The following is an 18,355-nucleotide window of genomic DNA, read 5'->3' on the forward strand; positions in this document are numbered from 1 at the left end:
GTTCCGAATTAGACTGTTATTAAAAAAAAAAGAATTATAGTCTTTTTCATATAATACTAAGCCTGCAACTGCAGGCTGCCACAATGTACCACAAGATTCGCGTTTCCAGGATCTGGCTTCATAAACAGTACCACTTACATTAACACAAAGGTCAGACATATTTGTGATTCATTTATGCCACATGTTATTTTTTTGGGATCCACCACAGAAGCTATACCAAAAAACAAATGCTAGACATAAGACTGCTTTGCTAACATGCTTCCTTTGAAAAGAACAAAGTAAAATGGGGTTTGTTCCATCTACTTGGTTTAAAAAATAGTAGGTGCCATCCAAGTTTGTACTGTTTTCATTAGAGCTCCTCCAAGTCAAAAGAACGGGAGACGTATTTTGGTAAAGTACTAAAATAACCAGGAAAAGCAAACAGAAAACAAACCACCACAGTGAGGAAGTGCTGTTCACCACAATACCTTCAGGATTCCCTGCTCTCACTGGAATAATAAGCTGATGTTTCTTCGGTTCTCCATCAAATCTCAAGTTGATCCAGCATCATTGACTATAACAGAAAGCACTCCTGCACATAACTTGGTATCCTTTGCTCAATATCAAAAAGCGAACCCATAGAAATACTTCTGGGTTTTCCTCTCCACACACAGTCCACCAGTGAGTCTGTCCCCGTCATCACTGTCTCGTTAGCAATTATCCTTCCAAACTTGCATTTGGTCATTCCTGAGTGTAAAAACCTTTGTCAGCTGGATACAGTTGGGATAGTCTTGCCCTGCCTCCCTTCATTCCGCTGGGACAGTTACATCTCCACACCTCGGTCACTTACCTTGTCACGTGTGCTTTACTAGGTTAATCCATCAGCTCCGTATTTGGCTAGGCAAAACATGGCATAGAACGACTGGGAACAATTTATTAAAAAACCCTTGTAGAATTAGACCTGTTCCATATTAACACTGTGAAGCACAGGGTGACCTTAGCCACTTAATGTTCAGATATCCACCACGGCATACCTCTCGTTCTCATTTCTTTAACCCACTGGAAGGCAAGGAGCAAATAAGCAAGATTCAGTTGCCTCAAAGCAGGCTAGGCAAAGCCTGCCCCAGCAGCACCAGGATAGTTTAGAAGTTAAATGCACTTTATGGCTCTACAACCTCTCCCAAGTAAACCCACAAGCATATTCTCACCGCACTGCAATTCAGCCTGGCTAACTCTCAGAATCACAAGCCTCTGTGCTCCCGTTAGGCTCACGGTGAATGAGCCAACCTCAAAATTAAGCAGCAAAAAAATGTCATCACCACTTAATATTCCCAATTCTCAACACCTCATCATTTGCTTCAGTGGTTATTGACACAAAAGCCATATGGCTTTCAGCTTATGAGTCTTTTCTTCTAATTGTTTCCTGCTGACCCAGTTTTTTCTTTTTTTTTTTCCATTCTCTGTTGACCAAGAGTTTTTCTAAAGGTCACAACTGAGTCTTCCATCTGTGGTACCAGCAAGAAAAACTGTAGCAATAATAATAGCAGCAACCGTGTGCTTTCCAGCCCAAGGATATGTAATACTGACACAAACACATAACCCCCACCTCCAAACAAATTGAAACAAAAAAAAAACAACACTGTTGTAATCTCCATATCAGGCACAGCCTGAGTCATCATCTCCAAATAGCAGAGTACAGAATAATGCGAGTACAGGTAAATTAAAAACTTGTATGTAAATATTTTATTCTCTCATACTTTGCAAATCAGAAAGCAGTGTTGGTAATAAAAATAATACAGAATTATTATTTTTCTTCCAGTCCACACTCATATATTACCAGGTTTTCCACATTCCAGATAAAACTGTCTCTTACAGTTTAGACATGACATTCATTTAGGCATATTCTGTACTTTTGGCTTATTTAATATTAGTCTTCTGAACTATTTACAAATATATTACAACCTTTAAACCTCAAAGCAAAGGAGTATTTCAATAATCAATCTGACATAAGGATCAGTAGCTCCTACATAACTTCAGTGTTTAAGAGAAACTATACACGCAGTGCGGTAGGTCTGAATAATTTATATCTTAAAAAAAAAAAAAAAAAAAGAAAAGCATTGAAAGTTCCCTAGTATAAAACTTTCGCCTTGCAGTGGTACCTACGGACCTGCCTCAGCTGGAGGACACGAGTGTGACGTGATGTCGCTGTGCTTGTACAGTGCCTCGTCCAAGTCCAGTGCCTTGCTGTTCAGCTTCACAGTCATGCAGCCGTGGTAGAACGCCGTGACCGGAGTCGAGGTGACGGGAACATCTGTGCCAAAGGGGAGACAAGCATCTTTGGGGGCCCGTTTTGCACGAAAAGCTGTCCCACCTATGCTCTGATGAGCATCAGTGAACATGACAGGAAGGCTCACTACTCCTAACTTCTGCTGTATCACTTACACGCTGACCATAAAGAAACGAGCAAAAATTAACACGACCCGTGTCCTCTACCCTTCCCCGAAGGTTATTAGCTTACTTACAACCCAAAGCTGACCCAGCCGTGCTGGTTGTGCAATGGCAAGCAAGGAATGTCTCACAGATGAGGCAGCCTCCCACTGAGGCAGGTAGCAAAGCAACCCCCTTATCTCTACACCGAAGCGAGGACGAGGTGAACAATAGGTTGCCCTGTTGGTCTGAGATTACACGCCATTTAAAGGGTTCTGCCTGGCCAAATTCAACACTGATGTAATCAAACACAGCTCACACTGTGGCGGACTCCAGGACTGAGCGAGAGAAAGAGTGTTTGTGTGGGATTTGTAAGCCACAAATAGATACTATAAATTTTTCAGCTTTCTGGCTGGAAAACACCATCGCTTGGTGCTTGCTTAAACAAATGATTTCAGCTATTTCCTGTGCCTCCCTGTTTACCAAATTTTATCTCTGGAGTCTGCTTAAGATAACTGGACTCTTACAAAGAAGTGGGTCTCTGTGTTATAGTACCTCACACGAATTCAAACTAAATTTTGACTCAGAAGAAGTTGACAGCGTTGGCCTCATGGCTTGAGCACTCATCTAAGGAATCATGCTGACTGCTGATACATGTGCCACATGGCTTAAGGAAGGACAGCATGGGCTGGATGAGATGCACTTATAAGATACTGTCAAAAATAAATATAAAAAGGATTTTTTTGTGTATCTTATAATTGCAAATCAGGTCAAATAAATAATTTTCTGTTATGACTAGACATGGATCTGTCTGAATGGGGTCCTGTAAAGACTGAGAAGGCTTGTTTAAAGGCTCCTTTACCAGGTTTGTATACACATTGCCTGGAAAAATGACTATGCATCATATAAATTACATAATTCAGGATTTATCCAAACTGAAAATACCATAAAAAGGTAGTAAATGCCTGTAAGTCCCCTCTTAAACTCTAAATAATAGTTCTACACCTGCAATCTTATCTGTACTTAGTATGGGACATAATGTATATTTTGACTCAGGATTCTCTATTTATTTATTGCAAATGGAATAAAGAGATTAAATGTGATTGGTTCTTTTCCACAGGGTAAAGAAGCAGGGGAAAAAAAAAAAAAAACAAAAAAACAAAATAACGTTATTCAGATCTGAATGAGCCAAACTCGCTTCGATCTGACCATTTGATACAGTTATTTAACCCAGAGTTATGAATTCAACCAAAGTGCTGAAATGTTTATTCGTCTGGCAAGGAACAACGCTCCTCAGCGCAAGCGTTGGGTTCCACTCGATGGTAAAAGCAGAGCAGAGGCAGCAAAAGTCCTGCTGATGAGTACAACAGATCAAAGGGTGAAAGCAGCTAAATCTACAGAAGCCAGCTGGGGCTGAGAGCAATAGTTACGATACTTCCCACCTAGCCCTAGGTAATTAAAAACTGCCTTTCTCCCAGCACAGTTAGTCTGAGCTAACCACAGACAACCCAGGACATGGTGGCAACAGTCGTGCCATGTGCCCTAGTGCACACAGCACCTCAGCCACTCTGTTCCAGCTTGACTGCTTCAAAACCTATCGAGAGGCCAACGCTGCTCCCTCTCCCTCGCTTGGGCGAGTAAGGGCAAGATTTTGCTGAGCTGCTGGCAACAAAGTAGGATGGACTGCGCTGTGTCACAAACACAAGTGTTTCCTTAATTGCATTCCTCAGCAGTAGGGACTGATAAACCAGTTCAGCCAGAACAAGAGACAAACCCCCAAAGTTTGGCCAAAATTCATGAGTCAGATGAAAGCTCGATCTTGCAGGCTCACAACAGAGGAGCAAACTGATCTCGTTCAAGAAGCTGAAAAGCCACCAAAGCTATAAACTGTGGTAGGCCTCTGGTTGTGCTCTAACTACCTTCAGCTGGGAGGAAATAAATTAATTGTGGACTGCTGTGTTCAGCTCAAAGACAGCATCAGCCAGGGAGAATCAGCACACTGGGCTTTCCAAATTTCAGTCAAAACAATGTGAGTCAGGAGTCTGACGGGAGTGAGACAGAAAAATCAGATTTTGGAGACAAAAGGGCAGAAAACCTGTCCATATATATTTGGGAGGTTGGGAAGCTCGGTGCTGTGTGCTATGGCATGAAAAGTTTAGCCCTCGCAACAGGTTCTTGGACCAATTCTGAAACTTCCTATCAAAGATGCTGGGATATACAAACTCCACAGAGGAGAACAGATGAACACTGAGATCTCTTCACAAGGAGTGCTTAAGTAGCAACATAAAGCTTGCACATTCTAACGTAATGAATGTTTATGTGTGTAAAAACTGCAGGATCCTGAGGCACAGGTCCTATGGATCTTACCATGTCTAAGGTATTATAGCTACCCTTCAGAAAAATCGATCCTATTGCTGACTAAACATAAGCTCCTCCTTTTTTTTTGCCTCCACCTGTCCTCAGAAGGACACAATCATTGAAGAAAAACAAAACAAAACAAAAAAACATCAAGCACACCCTCACTTCTGTTGGGATGACACATGCCTGCATCGCAGACAAAGCTTGCTCAAGCACAGAGAGTGAGGCTCCTAGGTTTAATGAATAGGGACAGCTTTCCTGACTGCCAGCTCAGGGAGGTGGGATTCTGTATTTTAGGCTATGAAACTAGATGCTCACCTGGCAATCCTCCCACATATGTCTTCACTGTTGATTGCAAAGAGCTTTCCAAGACGGACAGGCTGTCCTCTAACTCCGAAGCGCTTAATTCACTCTCTCCTGCCATCCCATCTACCCTCAGGGATAGCTGGTCCTTCTTGAGGAGGATGTCCACAGAGTGTTCCTTCTTATCGCAGAGATTTATTGCCAGTCTGGACACAACTGTGTGCTCCAAGGCCAAGATGACGAACTAGACAGCAGGGGAAAGACAAAAAAATGAGGCAGTGAGCTGAAATATACCTCTCCACACTTATGCAGGGCCAGGATGACAACATTGTGGCCTTGTTTATGAAGGTTTTGCAGAGCCATGAGAAAATTAGCATTATTATTATTATTGCTGATCTTATTCTGATCTCAATTGCACTGAAAGAACTATGAATGAGGGAAACTGTTTCTTGTAACCACTTTCTCCTAGGAGAGAATTCTTAGTGGGTTTTAGTGGACGTAAGTACACCATAGCTGCTGTATTGTACACGAAAAGTTGGCTGATGTGAATAATTAGTGAAATTATTCCTTATTTATACTCTTGTAATGCCAGAATTTAGCCCTTCATTCTGAATGTAATTAGAGCAGCATCTTCAGCCCTCCATCATCACTGACCTTTCACAGCATCTGGAGTGACACCTAAACCTGTCTCTTGTCTGCCTTGGGATTATTACTGAACAGCTCCAGAGAATGCAAACTCTTGGCTTATGATATTGATCAGCTTCTAAAACCAGCAAAATTTAACAAAATCTGCTGGCATTCAAGAGACCAGTTCAATCTTTTGCCTAGGCCACATTTGCAAAGAGCTCACGAGTAGTATCTAACACGTACCCCTCAGGGGCAGAATTTCAGTGTTGGCCAAGCAGCCCAGTCTCAGACCACGTTCTGAACTGCTGGGCCCAAATAAGCAGGCAGGCAAAGAACCTGACAGCTCTTTCTTGATAATGACTCTCAGGTCCCAGGAAAACAGCAAGGAGCTTTCTCTAGAAAAATGCTTAATCTATACCTGCTGTTTCAGTTTCTTTGTGGAGTGATAGTCAATCAGAGACAGTGATAATGGGACAGATGCTTCTTCCGTAACCAGAGCAAAGAGCACACCGGTGTCTGTTGCTGGCTGAATTGCAGCATTTAGTTCTATTTTCCAACTTGTCTTGGTTTCATTTCCAGAAGAAGGTTGCACTATAAGAAAAAAAAAAAGTGTAACAAGACAAACGTAAGAATATCAGGTTAAATGGTAGAATGTGCAATTTCTGGCTGGAGAAGAGGATAGATGGATGAGCATATGGAGAGACTGCCACATTCCTTTTACTCAAAAAAATGCTGAAGCACCTGAACATAAAATCAGAGAAGAAAATGGCATCAGTTCCCTCTTTTTACCTTCTTCAGTGTTGCCTTTCAGAAGTCAAAAGACAAGGTTAAGCTTTGTATCACAAAGAGAGATGCAAATTCTCATGGCTGTCAATCTATCACATTCAAAGAACTGCTGCAACACAGGGCAGCCATTTTTTACATGGTTCTTGGCTGTCAAAAGATCATGGGAAATCTGACATACACTTCTATAAAAGCCTGTATTAAACTGAAAAAGCATATAAGTATACTACATCGATCACCAATTAATCACTTCCTGATCATCACCCTATCACAAGCATGGGACGTTGCATCTCATCTGTTGAACTTGGAATTAAACGTGCTGGCATCTTGCTTACTGATGTGTGTAATTCATGTAATTCACTATGGCTTGCAGCTCTCCTTGTTTAGGAGAAGACAGTGGCCAGGGCTGGAACCAGCTATGATTTTGACAGATGAACAGGGAGGCTCCTAAGGCTGAGGATGAGCTGGAGCCAGCCCAGGTGTGAAACGCAGTGGTGGAACCACACAGAGAGAACCTATTCTGTGCTGGCCAGGTCCCTGCTGGCTCTAGTCTCCCTTTGCTAGGAGCCACAAGTTCAGCTGATACCTCCTCATCCACAGCTGCCAGTCGCTTCTGCATCAATCAACACTGAGTTGGGCGTGCGTGCAAGTTTCAAACTGTTCATTAACCAATTACAGTTAATGGCAGGACAACAGAAATAAAAATATGAAGTACTTACTATAAGTAAGATTAAATACAGCAAAACCTCGCCCAGGATAGAAAGACCCTCGCCCTGCTACAGAAAAGCACTGCATCCTTTCATTCATCCTTATGGTCTCTTGGATAGTGCTGTCCTCCCCGTTCAGCCAGTTCCATGCTCGCATGCAGCCATCCAGCCGAGGGTTGATCTGGGAAGACAAAGCAGTATCTCACACCTTAAACTGCAAGAATGAGCGATTTCAGGTGCAGGGGATATTATGATATCAAACATGGAAAACAAAATCCTTTGTGTCTTTGCAAACAGCCTTCGTGACACACAGCATGTTGGACCTGATTCATGGTAGGTGGTGTGGTGTTCTGCTTTAAGTGAGGGGTGCCTGAGCCGTGAGATGGGCACCCTGCTCTGTGCACACCTCGTTTGTTCCAGCTTCCCGTGCTGTTATCCTGCACCAGCATTAAAATGTGAGGTAGCATGTAAGGAGAAGGCTCCTTGCAAAAGCACCTAAATCAGAACCATTATCCCAAATTAACTGAAGCAGACAGAATTAGGTGTCTGAGCCAGGATAAAAACCTCAGGAGTTTTTGGCCCTTAATCGTATACGGAGACCACACCCCTAGCTTAGCATTTCAGACAAGCATTGGCCCTGAATGACTTCCTGAGAGGAACAGAAGCCCTCCTCAGCTGCTGCACTCCCAGTCACGGAGCCACAAACTCATCACCTCGTTTAAAAGCAAGGGGATGCCAGTTTTGGTTTCAAGGTGCCAACTCCGTGTGTGGCAGGCTTTCAAAATAGCCTGAGCAGCAGCTATTTCAGAAACACAACAACCATCCAATCCCATCCAAAAGATGCTTTAACTTTCATCTGTGTGCTTTATCTGCTTGAATTAGGAAGAAGTGAAGAAAAACAGGCTCCTGTTTTCCCTTGGGTCTTACAAAACCGAAAGAGTATAAGCCAGGAGCACAAAGCTGTGATACAATACCATGAAGCTCAAACCCCAGTCACAACACAAAAACTGCCCTCCACGTTGATCCAAGTCCTACTGGGGACAATGTTACCCTCACTCAGCAGCGTGACACGCCAGGGCCACTCCAGATCTCCAAGCCAGCATGATCACCATCAGTTCCCAGGGCTCTGCCACATGCTCCAGCTTTGCTGTGTCCTAATTCTGCAGGCCAAGGGTGGGATACATCTCACCCAACCTCATCAATCAAAAAATCAGGACTCTCACCTTTGCTACTGGCTTAGGCTCCCTCTATAGTCAGTGGAGAGAAATCTGTATCCAGGAGGTGATAATGCCACCTGTGTCAGGGCAGGCTGAACTGCTCTCAGGAGGGACCTACATCACCCCAAGAAAAGATGAAATCAAGCCCTTCAGGCATGCAAAACAAGGTAAGTGCTGGTGCTGTACTTACTGGCAGAACAAGGTCCTTTGTTTTGAAAGGAATGCCTCCTACTGTCAGATTCAGCTGATACAGTCCTTTGTCCAGAGTAAACAGATCACCTGAGACAGCTATTTTCATAACTGCATCCCTGTTGACCTTTATAACCAAGCTTCTCTCGAGTTCTTCAACAGAGATCTGAAAAAGTAAAAATGTAAACAGACAATTTCAGTACAAAAAGACACGCAGCCTCAACTATAGGACAGACACTGTAGTAAAATCCCTACGATGCAGAAATATTTTCTGTCCCCAAGCCTCTTTGTTTACCTTTTAAACTACATTCCACCTCGATATTCAAGTCTTTAGAAAGCAACCTGGAGTTGCCCTAGTGGCAAAGACAGCCCAGCTACAAAAACAGAAACACAAATGCATGCATGAATGAATGAACTACGTGATGTTTGCAGCTCGCTCTAAGCAAAATTTAAATGCAGTAACAAGTTATTAATGAGAAACTTCCTATTGCGCCAGCCTGCGAAAGGAAAAGCCAGAAGGACAGATAAGAGGATGTCTTTTGTTGGCTTAGCAGAGGATAACACTGAAGCCTTCCAGCCACAACAAGTCTAGTCTTTGAGTACTGACCCCTGAAAAAAGAACAACAGAAGATGTTGTTACGTTTGAGAGGGTAATAAAGATGTCCAACAGGCACTAATTTTTCTCTCAGAAAAATTTCTCTCAGGTCCCTGCCACTTTTACCTCCATGTCTCCTAGGAGCTACTGCTAGGAAGATTCTATCCCCACTAAAATATAAAAAAAAAAATAGTTGTATTTTTTAATAAAATCACTGTATTTGTGGTGTCACATGGGAACAACGATCCACGCCGAGGTGCCCCGCTGGAAAGCAAGAGGCCGGGCTGCACAAACACCACGAAGCAGCCAACTGGACTCTGCTGCCGTGGGACCTGGCTTCTGCTGCCAGGCAGGGCTGAGCAGGTTTATACCTGGACACTCCCTTTGAATTAGAGTCTGTGGTGATGAAGATAAAGGAAATTTGAGAGTTGAAAAGATCATGCACAGAATATCAACCTTCTTCCTTCTCCCATGGATTCCAGTGCAGCCTGGTTTATGCTTTTAAAACATTGGTTACATCTGACATGTTGCTCCATGCTGAATCCTCTCTGACATGAATTTACTTGCCCTAAGCCTGCTCGTTTGAAGTGGCAGCTACACCACTGCTCTGTGCCCAACGGAGACACACAACCCACTCTCAGACGGGCTTTTTGGGGAGATGGCAGGCTGCAAAGTCCACCCAGAGGGCTGGGAACATTGGCTGTGGCTGCTGGGCTGCTAAACTCAAAGAGAAGGGATTAACACCCCTTAACAAATGCCAGTTGAGGAAATTGGATTCTGCCTACCTCAGGATGCCCTCTGGCACTTTCAGCTGTGGCTCCTCACACCCCAAGCTCACTGGCTGGTGCCCCACCAGCACCCAGAGCCCAAACGGGCAACGGGACCGGGCTGCAGGCAGCCACGGGGTGAAAGCCAACTTACCAACCTGCTTGTGATTGCTTAACCTCAAGCTTGGACATTTGACAGTGCACGTAGGTTATTATCAGTGCTAAACATACCGTCTTCATGCTAGCGCTAAATTAAACGTTGAAAAAAAGACAAAATGATAATTTTTGGAGGGGGAAACGCAAAACAAACAGGAAAGCGAGTGCATTCTCCGCTCTCCTCAGCTCATACGTGACACTTCATTCAGCTGGATTACATTTACAACGCTGTGTTAAAAGCTTTTCCTGAGGCTTGCCTGTTTGTGCTTTCCCTGCTGGGAATGATCACCTAAAAATAGATCAGGCAAGATCAACATCAGAATATACCCAGGTAGAAACGCTGGCCTGAACGTTTGAAAATGCCTTCACATTTTCATAAAATGATGCAACTTTTGTTCAAGAGACTAAAAACTTGTGCTTTTTATTGTAATTTCATTTTAAATAGTCTTTTTTTTTCCCCTATCTCCTGGAAGTTAAATTCTAAAATGACTATTTTCTCCCAACACCTGCAAAGTCACCATCAGTACCCAGGTCTAACAAGAACTAAGGGCTTGATCCCGTGCACACGGATGCCCAGAGTAAAGCTCCCAAATTGCACCTGAGTCTGGACTGTGACCTGTGAAGGTCTGGGTTGTGTTTCAGAAGGTGAGGGTGAAAAGTACACAGAAGTCCACACTTGAGGTTCAAAGTTGTATGGCTCAGACTTACTGATTAAATGGTATTTAGAGACAGGGCTGGCACTGGATGTTAAGCAGAAGAGGACAAACTACCTGCAAGGTGGAGGTAAGGGATAAGACAGCAGAGAAAGGAGCACCCCAGCAATGCAAGCAGCATCCCAAGCCTCTGAGGGGAGTCAACCATGGAGCAAGGAGCCTGAAGGCTCCTTTAGCTCCTTCTGCCTTCAAGTTGCTTCAGCAACTCAGCCAGGCAACTTCTTAGGTCTGACGGTACGTGGGGATATGAGCCCTGGAACCGGTGGCTGGCAGGAGACCAGCAATTGTACTCACCGCCTAAAAATGATAATTGCTTTTATCGTGCTGCCTGCTCTCCCTGCAGGAAGCAAGCACACTGCTTACCCTGTAACTCCCAAGCGCTCGAGCATTTTTGTATTATTGCTTGAAGAAAGAAAACACGTTTCTGGTATCTCTCCCACAACCAGTATGGGAAAGTTTGTAATTACTTCATAATGAGGTCCAGCACTTAACAAGTTTACACTCCTGTGTTAAACGGTTCGGCTTGGTAATAACAGCTTTTCGTGACTCATCTTCTACTACCACCCTCCCTGTGCAGGCAATTACAATCACCATATTTCAAATTAGCAGGACAAATCTTTAATTTAGCAAGAATTGCCTCGAGGCTATTCCTACCTGCCAAGATACAGCATGTCACACGTTTTATCTGCAGCTTTGCTGAATCTCTACAGCTCTCCATTTGGAGCCTAAAATTGTTTCAGTGACAGCAAAGGAACTGAATTAAACATCACCTCATCTGCTGGAAGTATTACCAAATGTCAGCAGCTGACAATGTATGCACTCAGGAACTTCTTTATTTATTCATTAGAAACAAATTTTTTCCTACTGTGCTTTTTTTTTTTTTTTTTTCTTTAATGTATAATTCTGATTTTTAACGCTAAAAAACTTTAAACAGAAAATGACTCACAGTTACCAGCATCTGCATTTGTCTCCTGTGGAAGTTAACCAAGAGATTCCCACCCACTGCCCAACAGACACATCAACTTAAAGGCCACAGATCTAATTAAATAAGACAAGAAGGGAGGGAGGGGGAAGGCACAAGCGAGAAGATGCACATATAATGCTGATCTGCTGTAGATCATGCTATAGGATGCTTTTTATGATCCTGTCACAAAAGGTAACACCCCAGAAATGCCAGAGACATTTGAGAGAGTGCCAAGAACATGAATCCTTACAAGCTCCAAGACGCAGTGCGCCTTCTCATGAGACTGCTGGGATTATGTTGTTAGCAAGCAGAGATCGACACAGTTTCTAATAGACCCCAAAATCTTTACAAGGGAAATTGAGTGTTTTATTTATAATCAGATTTGAAGAATATAACATAGCGTAATAGATTTGTCGAGGTTCAGAGCTGAGCTCTGCCACTAAACAAATAAACAAACAAAACAAATACACACCCCATGCACAAAACAAGCCACCCTTGGAGATTTCCTTAAAAGATCTTTTGCTTGCCAACGCTACCCAGAGGACATCTTTTTAATCTTGCTAACGTAAAGTCAGCTCAGCACTGCTGCATCTTGGACGTGCTGTGTCTGTTTATGGTAGCATCATGCAAAGTGATGGTGTCTAGTTTTGCTGGACATAAAGTGTAATTCAGCTTCTCAGGAAAAACATCCTGTTCTCACCTCAGCATGGATAACGTCCCGGTGTGCATGCAGATGCTCTGACTATTGAATGCATAGGTTGGGAAAGCATCTCAAAAATGTGAAGACACACGAAGACCTATGCTTAATAGGGTTCAGCAGGAACAAGAAAAGCAAGGCAAGCTCTGGGAAGTGGCCCACACTCACCGTCTGCCACATGCCATGGTTGATAAGTGGTCCGCTGCTGGTCACGCGGCCAATGCCGTTGTATTTCAGCTGCAGCTCTAACCGTCCCTTGCGCAAAGCCAAGACTACCCATGTGCTGTCTTGATGGCCTCCAGCAAAGAAAAGGATACCTTCAGGATCAAAGGTTCTAAAGTCGAACTCAGCCACAAGTCTGACCGCACAGGTGTCAAGAAATAAATTAGTTATGCAGAGTTCAAAAACCACAGAGTACTTTCCATACAGACAGCATCAACTCTAGTAGCTCTACAGCTCTGTTAGAACACACTGGCTTTTAATGCACCCTCAAAAAGCTTAAGCTATGAAGATGGGCCTCAAAATGGCATCAATAGTAAAAATGACATTACTGTGCTTCAGTAATTATCTTAGGAGCTCTGTGGTCAAGACTGCCTTTCCCAGTTACTGGTTTGGATAATGTTTCCCGTAAAGCACTCCATAACCCAAACAAATAAACATGATCACAGCAATACTCGTTATTTTAATGGCTTAACTCCCTTGCATGCATCAAAGCTGGCCAGCACATTTGACTGTCCTTCGAAATTGTCCTCACCTTGTCGGTTGTTTCCTTTTAAAGCGCAGTCTGATGACAGGAGTCCCACTGAACATCCTCCCCAGGTACAAGGACTTAACGCTTTTTGCAACAGCAAAAGGCACACATGGTATTATGTTCTATAACCAAAACACATTTTTTGAATGCTTACTCTCCTCACACAACTGAATGAGAATCTAGCAATATGCTTCCTTGTCTTTCCTCAAACATGTAATTGCTATACATATAGGGCTAGGGCACCTTAGTGGTCATACTCTCAAAATAGTGCTGCTTTGGTCCTGAGAACATTTCCTTCTTCCTTCCCTCCTCCCTCCTATTCACCTTGGCAGAATGCTTTCCTGCTGCAAAAGGAGATGACGCTCACAAGACACAGCATAAGGTTTTCTACTGCAGCTTAGTGCCTGCAACACAAGATACGCTAAGAATTTCCTCATGGTTGGCTTATGCAGAAGCAGCCTTTGCCACTGCAGCCCATCCACCTCAAAAGCCTGGACCATGGAGTGTAAAGTGCAAGTGCTGCTCTTAACTCGCTCTTTTTGGAATGGGGACAGGAGGAGCCTGAGAAGAGAGACTTTGGATAAAAATACTCCCATAACAGGCCAACAAGACCCTTCTATCTTTCCAGGAGAGCTACTGTCCCCAGCGCACGTGGCCTTGGCCCTCTGACTCCTTCCTGCTGGTCTCAGCTCAGATGGCTTTGGTCCAGAGCTTTGTCTGTTATTCTCAGATGCAGTGTAAACTAAAGGTCTGTTCTGCAGTTACAGCAACGAAGGAAGACTAACGTACCTCACACGTGTTCATGTCCTGGGAAAGTTTTACTCCCCCTCTGCCATCACAGTGACAGGTGTAACTCCCTGGTGAGTTGACACAGGTCTGTTCACAGAGCTGTTGTTCGCATTCATTTATATCTACACAAAACCAGCAAAGAAAGGAGAAAACAGCCGTTGGGTTTGTTTGAACATTAATTGTCTGTGGAAAAAAGGAGTTATTAGCGATGTTTTGTGGCATCGTTCACTTGAGTGTGCTCAAGTGTTCCATGGCCAGTGCCTACACTGTACCACATCTTTACAGGAGAGAAGAGTTGCATTAGCATCTGCACAAGCCTATTTTCACACACAGATTCCTGCTGCCCAAACACACTCAGCAAGTGAGCAGGAGGGCTGGATGCAGAACTCAGCTCCTTGGAGCCCTGGGCTTTACCTTCCAGGTGAGATTTCTTCCCTGAAGGCCCCTTCTGCTACTCCTGTGCTGCCTGGCTCCTGCTCCCGTAGCTCAGGTTAGCAGGGGCTGCTTGCCTCACTGCTACTCACCAGATGGATCCTCAACAGATAAGTGAAAACTGATTTTTTTCACTCAGTATTTTCTTAATCCCTCAGCACGTTTTTTATCTGCTTCACCAACAAATGCAGGGAAACAAAGTGTGATGGCCCCCAGAGATCATTTCAGGCACAGATAAACACGTAGGGCCCAGTAGGGCTGGTGAGGGTGTGATTCTAGTCAGTGCATTAACTTAGACAAACGACAAGGCATAATGCTAGTTTTGGAATGCTTTCAAAACGTACTCAGTTGAGAAAGCTTGCAGGCAGTGCAGCCAGCAGGGCTGTACATGGTTCCAACGCATATTAAGCTCCTCGTTCTGAGTAATACCACAAGACAGGTTTTGACAGAACAACAGCTACTGCCCTGTAACTCTTCTTGTCCTACAAAGAGAGACAGCAATATGTACAGATGCTCCCACCAGGTCCTGTACTTCGCATAAATCCAAGAAATCTCAGTGCTCTAGGTCATATAGTTGATTAAAGTCATCAAAAACCACTGCAAACTCAGTGTGTTGCTCACAACTACTGAAAGGCACTAAGTAAGATTAGAAAAATGGTTTTTACTGAAGCCTAAAGTTAAATTTCTGATCGTTTTTTTAATAGCTTTAGACCACATAATACATGTTAATATGCTGTTATTTCATGAGCTTACCATCACAAGTCTTTCTCAGCTCATTGTACTTGTAGCCTGAATCACAAAGACACTCATATGAGCTTATCAGATTTTTACAGCGAGCCTCTCCACAGATGTCTGCCGATGCTGCACACTCATCTATGTCTGCAAAACAAGCAATTAAACAACACTACTTCAGATGAGTATAATCACTTCAATGTTTGCACCCCAGAGTGGGCTGAGAGTCAAATGATCCCTCTACGATTTTTGTAAATGAAAAAAGAGTATTTTTAAGAATCTACCTCTACTGTTCAGCTAGCTAGAAGGGATGACTGCAGGCTTTCAAGACCAGCTGTTATTTCTTTCCCTAAGCCATCGACCACTATTGGAAAAAAACAATGCAAAGCAAGCCTAGAGGAAAACCATAAAACAAAACAAAGCAACCCCATGATAAAACAAAAAACCCACTCAGTTCAGGGGGCTGAAACTGTGGGATAACAAGCAGCCACCAGGAAATTAGGAAAAGCAGTATGTTTTTGAATAAAACACAGAAGCAGCACTCAGTCTGTGGAAAAGCCAAGATCTCTGTTCTTCCTCAGACAAGCAAACAACCCTGTTTTTTCACACATTCACAAAACTGAGACCCAAATCTGCTGATCTGCAGTGGTAAAGGGGAATTGAGGCAGTCCAGTTTGTCACAGAGAACAAGTCTTGTTTAAGAGGTGTTGTGGAGTTTCACTACAAAGGCAGGCAAGGGACTGGAACTGGAGGCCCATAAAACAAAAAAATGTTTTCCTAACATGTTAACTAATCCCCAGCAAAATCTTGGTGGTGTCAAAACATTTACAGTATGTTGAGAGTTTCATATTTACTTTTGCTTTCTATTGCATGTGAAGACTACAGTTACAGTTGGTGATTTTCCCACGTATGAGAGAAGTAACCTATCTCGTACGCTGTGTAGCCTTGTCTACAAATCAACTGGCAAACATAATGTTTTAGTGTGCACACCTAATGATAGGAAAAAACTGCAGAAAACTAACAAAATGTACAAAAGCATTAAAATGCAATGCCACATAGGTGTCATTAGTCGTATCGGATATTAACACCAGCAACCTGATGGCCACATGTCGGATACAAACCTTGTATGCTATGTTCACAGTGTTCTTATAAGCAGCACATACATAAAATAACAACTATAATTGCAAGCCCACTTGCTGCCCACCTGTTCACACCAGCTGGCACGAGGGGGAAATTCAAAGGTGATTTTGGCTCATCTGAGTGGCTGTGCACATTAGAAGCGGATATGACGTGATCTGTACAATCATCACTTTAAGCAGTGGAAGTGGCACAGAAGTAAAATCCTGCTTTTTTTTTTTTCTGATAGCGTTAACAGGTTGTTCAGGTCAGGCATACAAAAAATTGCTGAGAACTGTGTTGTCATAGCCGTTAGAGTTATATACAAAGACTCGCATGTTTTTCACGAGATAAAAAAAAAAAAGAACATTAACAGCTACCTGTGATCATTAATGGGTCTGTGTCTCAGCACGCAGTTTCTCTACCCTTTTAAATGTCAGTTGCTTAAGTTCTGGCTATGTAAATTCATTCCACCATTTCAGGCAGTTATCTCAGATCCTTATTCTCCATTCCTGGATGCTATGTAAAATAATTGCCTGCCTTCATTAGTGCCTTTCTGCAGCTATTAATATTTAGTGGCAGGGAATTTATCTGTCTTTCTCTACCCCAATTCATTACCTGCAGCTGCACGTATTCAGATACAGAAAAACAAAACAAGAAATGCATAAAATAAGAACAAATATCTCGTGTACTACAACACCATGAGACTGGAAAGATGCGTAATGCTGCATCTGGGCAGCCTTTCCTCCTCTCAGTGTTGGGATACGAGGACAGATCAGCTACACCAATTTAGCACAACCCCAGCCACAAACCCTGGTGAATCAGACCAGTGTTGAGACACAAGAGCAGGATGGTGGAACCACTGAAGAACCCAGGCACGTAGTGCTGGCGTGAGCACCCAGTACCATCCCAGCCCCAGAAGCTTCCCAGCTGGGGCTAGGAAGTAGGAGAGGCCTGCTCAGCACAGCCCAGCTCTCCAACGTACAGACCCAAGTCTCCAAGCACCAGCTGAAGCACGCTGAGAGGGCCAGGGAAGCTTACCTTCACATGTTCTGCTGTCTTTAAGGGCATAACCACTGTAGCACGAGCAACGGTAGCTGCCGAGCTTGTTGAGACAGATCTGGTTACAGCCCCCGTGCTGCACTTTGCATTCATCAATATCTGCAGCAAAAGAAAGTATGGCAGTCAGCTTTTCACCTCTGCATCTGACCTGGGGAGTGAGAGTAGGGTAAGAGCTGGGAAGGAGACAGAGCATACAAGAAACACTGTCACATCTGCAACGTGACGATTACAAAATGTACAGAGATTTCATTCAAACATTTCAAGTGCATCAGCTCAAGTTCGTTTGATAATAACAGAAAAGGCAGAGAACAAACTGTAACTGAGTACCTCCCTCTCAGTTTGGAGAATGCAGAGTATCTTCAGCCACTGTGGAAGTGAAGAAGAAGTTTGTTTGCAGAAGCAAACTACCTGTAACTAATGTATTTTTTATGGTAACTAACTTTTAAGATGATACAGTGACCAGTAACTTTGGGGTGAAAGCCTTAAATACTAAAAAAAAAAATAACCTCACTACTACTGAGAATGAAAGAACACACAAAATTCCAAGTTCCAAATTCCAAGTGCTCCACTGAAGCAAAAGCCTGTTAAACTGAGAGCATGGATTTCACCCTCCATGTGCCCTACCTGCTCGTGGTGTCCTGCTTGTATATGGAACTCCAGAGTCAGCTGATTGGTAGGACAGAAAATTTCATGGCACTTTGCAAGAAAAAGAGGGGATATGCTTCAGACTGACTGACTGCTGAGCTCTCAAGCCTGTTTGCACACTGATGGATCAGTATACAAACTTACCAGCACACAAACTGCCTCAACTGCTTAAATAAGCTGCTTGTGAGTGATCCTGTAACTTCTCCACAATATTCACACCAGAAATACAGTGTGTGGATCTCTTGCTCTCTTGGTGGCCACAAGTCTGGACTGTCAGAATGTGATTCCTGGCAGCTACTCAATTTTGGCAGGCACAAAAGCAGTGGCCCTGACAAGAAAACTTGCA

The 18,355-nt window shown here is 43.4% G+C and overlaps 1 protein-coding gene across 1 annotated transcript in view; it reads right to left on the bottom strand.

Moving 5' to 3' along the window:
• Positions 1-1,699: 1,699 nt before the first annotated feature.
• The window catches only part of GAS6 (growth arrest specific 6), a 35,700-nt gene continuing 19,044 nt past the window's right edge, over positions 1,700-18,355 (bottom strand). Inside the window, exons 6-15 of the mRNA XM_084506409.1 lie at positions 17,344-17,463; positions 15,208-15,333; positions 14,023-14,144; positions 13,237-13,355; positions 12,651-12,840; positions 8,592-8,756; positions 7,197-7,365; positions 6,113-6,285; positions 5,083-5,311; positions 1,700-2,290 (exon numbers count right to left, since the gene is read on the bottom strand). Of these exons, the coding sequence (XP_084362535.1) occupies positions 2,139-2,290; positions 5,083-5,311; positions 6,113-6,285; positions 7,197-7,365; positions 8,592-8,756; positions 12,651-12,840; positions 13,237-13,355; positions 14,023-14,144; positions 15,208-15,333; positions 17,344-17,463 (1,565 nt within the window). The 3' untranslated portion in view covers positions 1,700-2,138. The remainder of the gene's footprint in view (positions 2,291-5,082; positions 5,312-6,112; positions 6,286-7,196; positions 7,366-8,591; positions 8,757-12,650; positions 12,841-13,236; positions 13,356-14,022; positions 14,145-15,207; positions 15,334-17,343; positions 17,464-18,355) is intronic.

The sequence above is a fragment of the Aythya ferina genome (genome assembly GCF_964211825.1).
Source record: "Aythya ferina genome assembly, chromosome: 1".
NCBI classification, from domain to species: domain Eukaryota; kingdom Metazoa; phylum Chordata; class Aves; order Anseriformes; family Anatidae; genus Aythya; species Aythya ferina.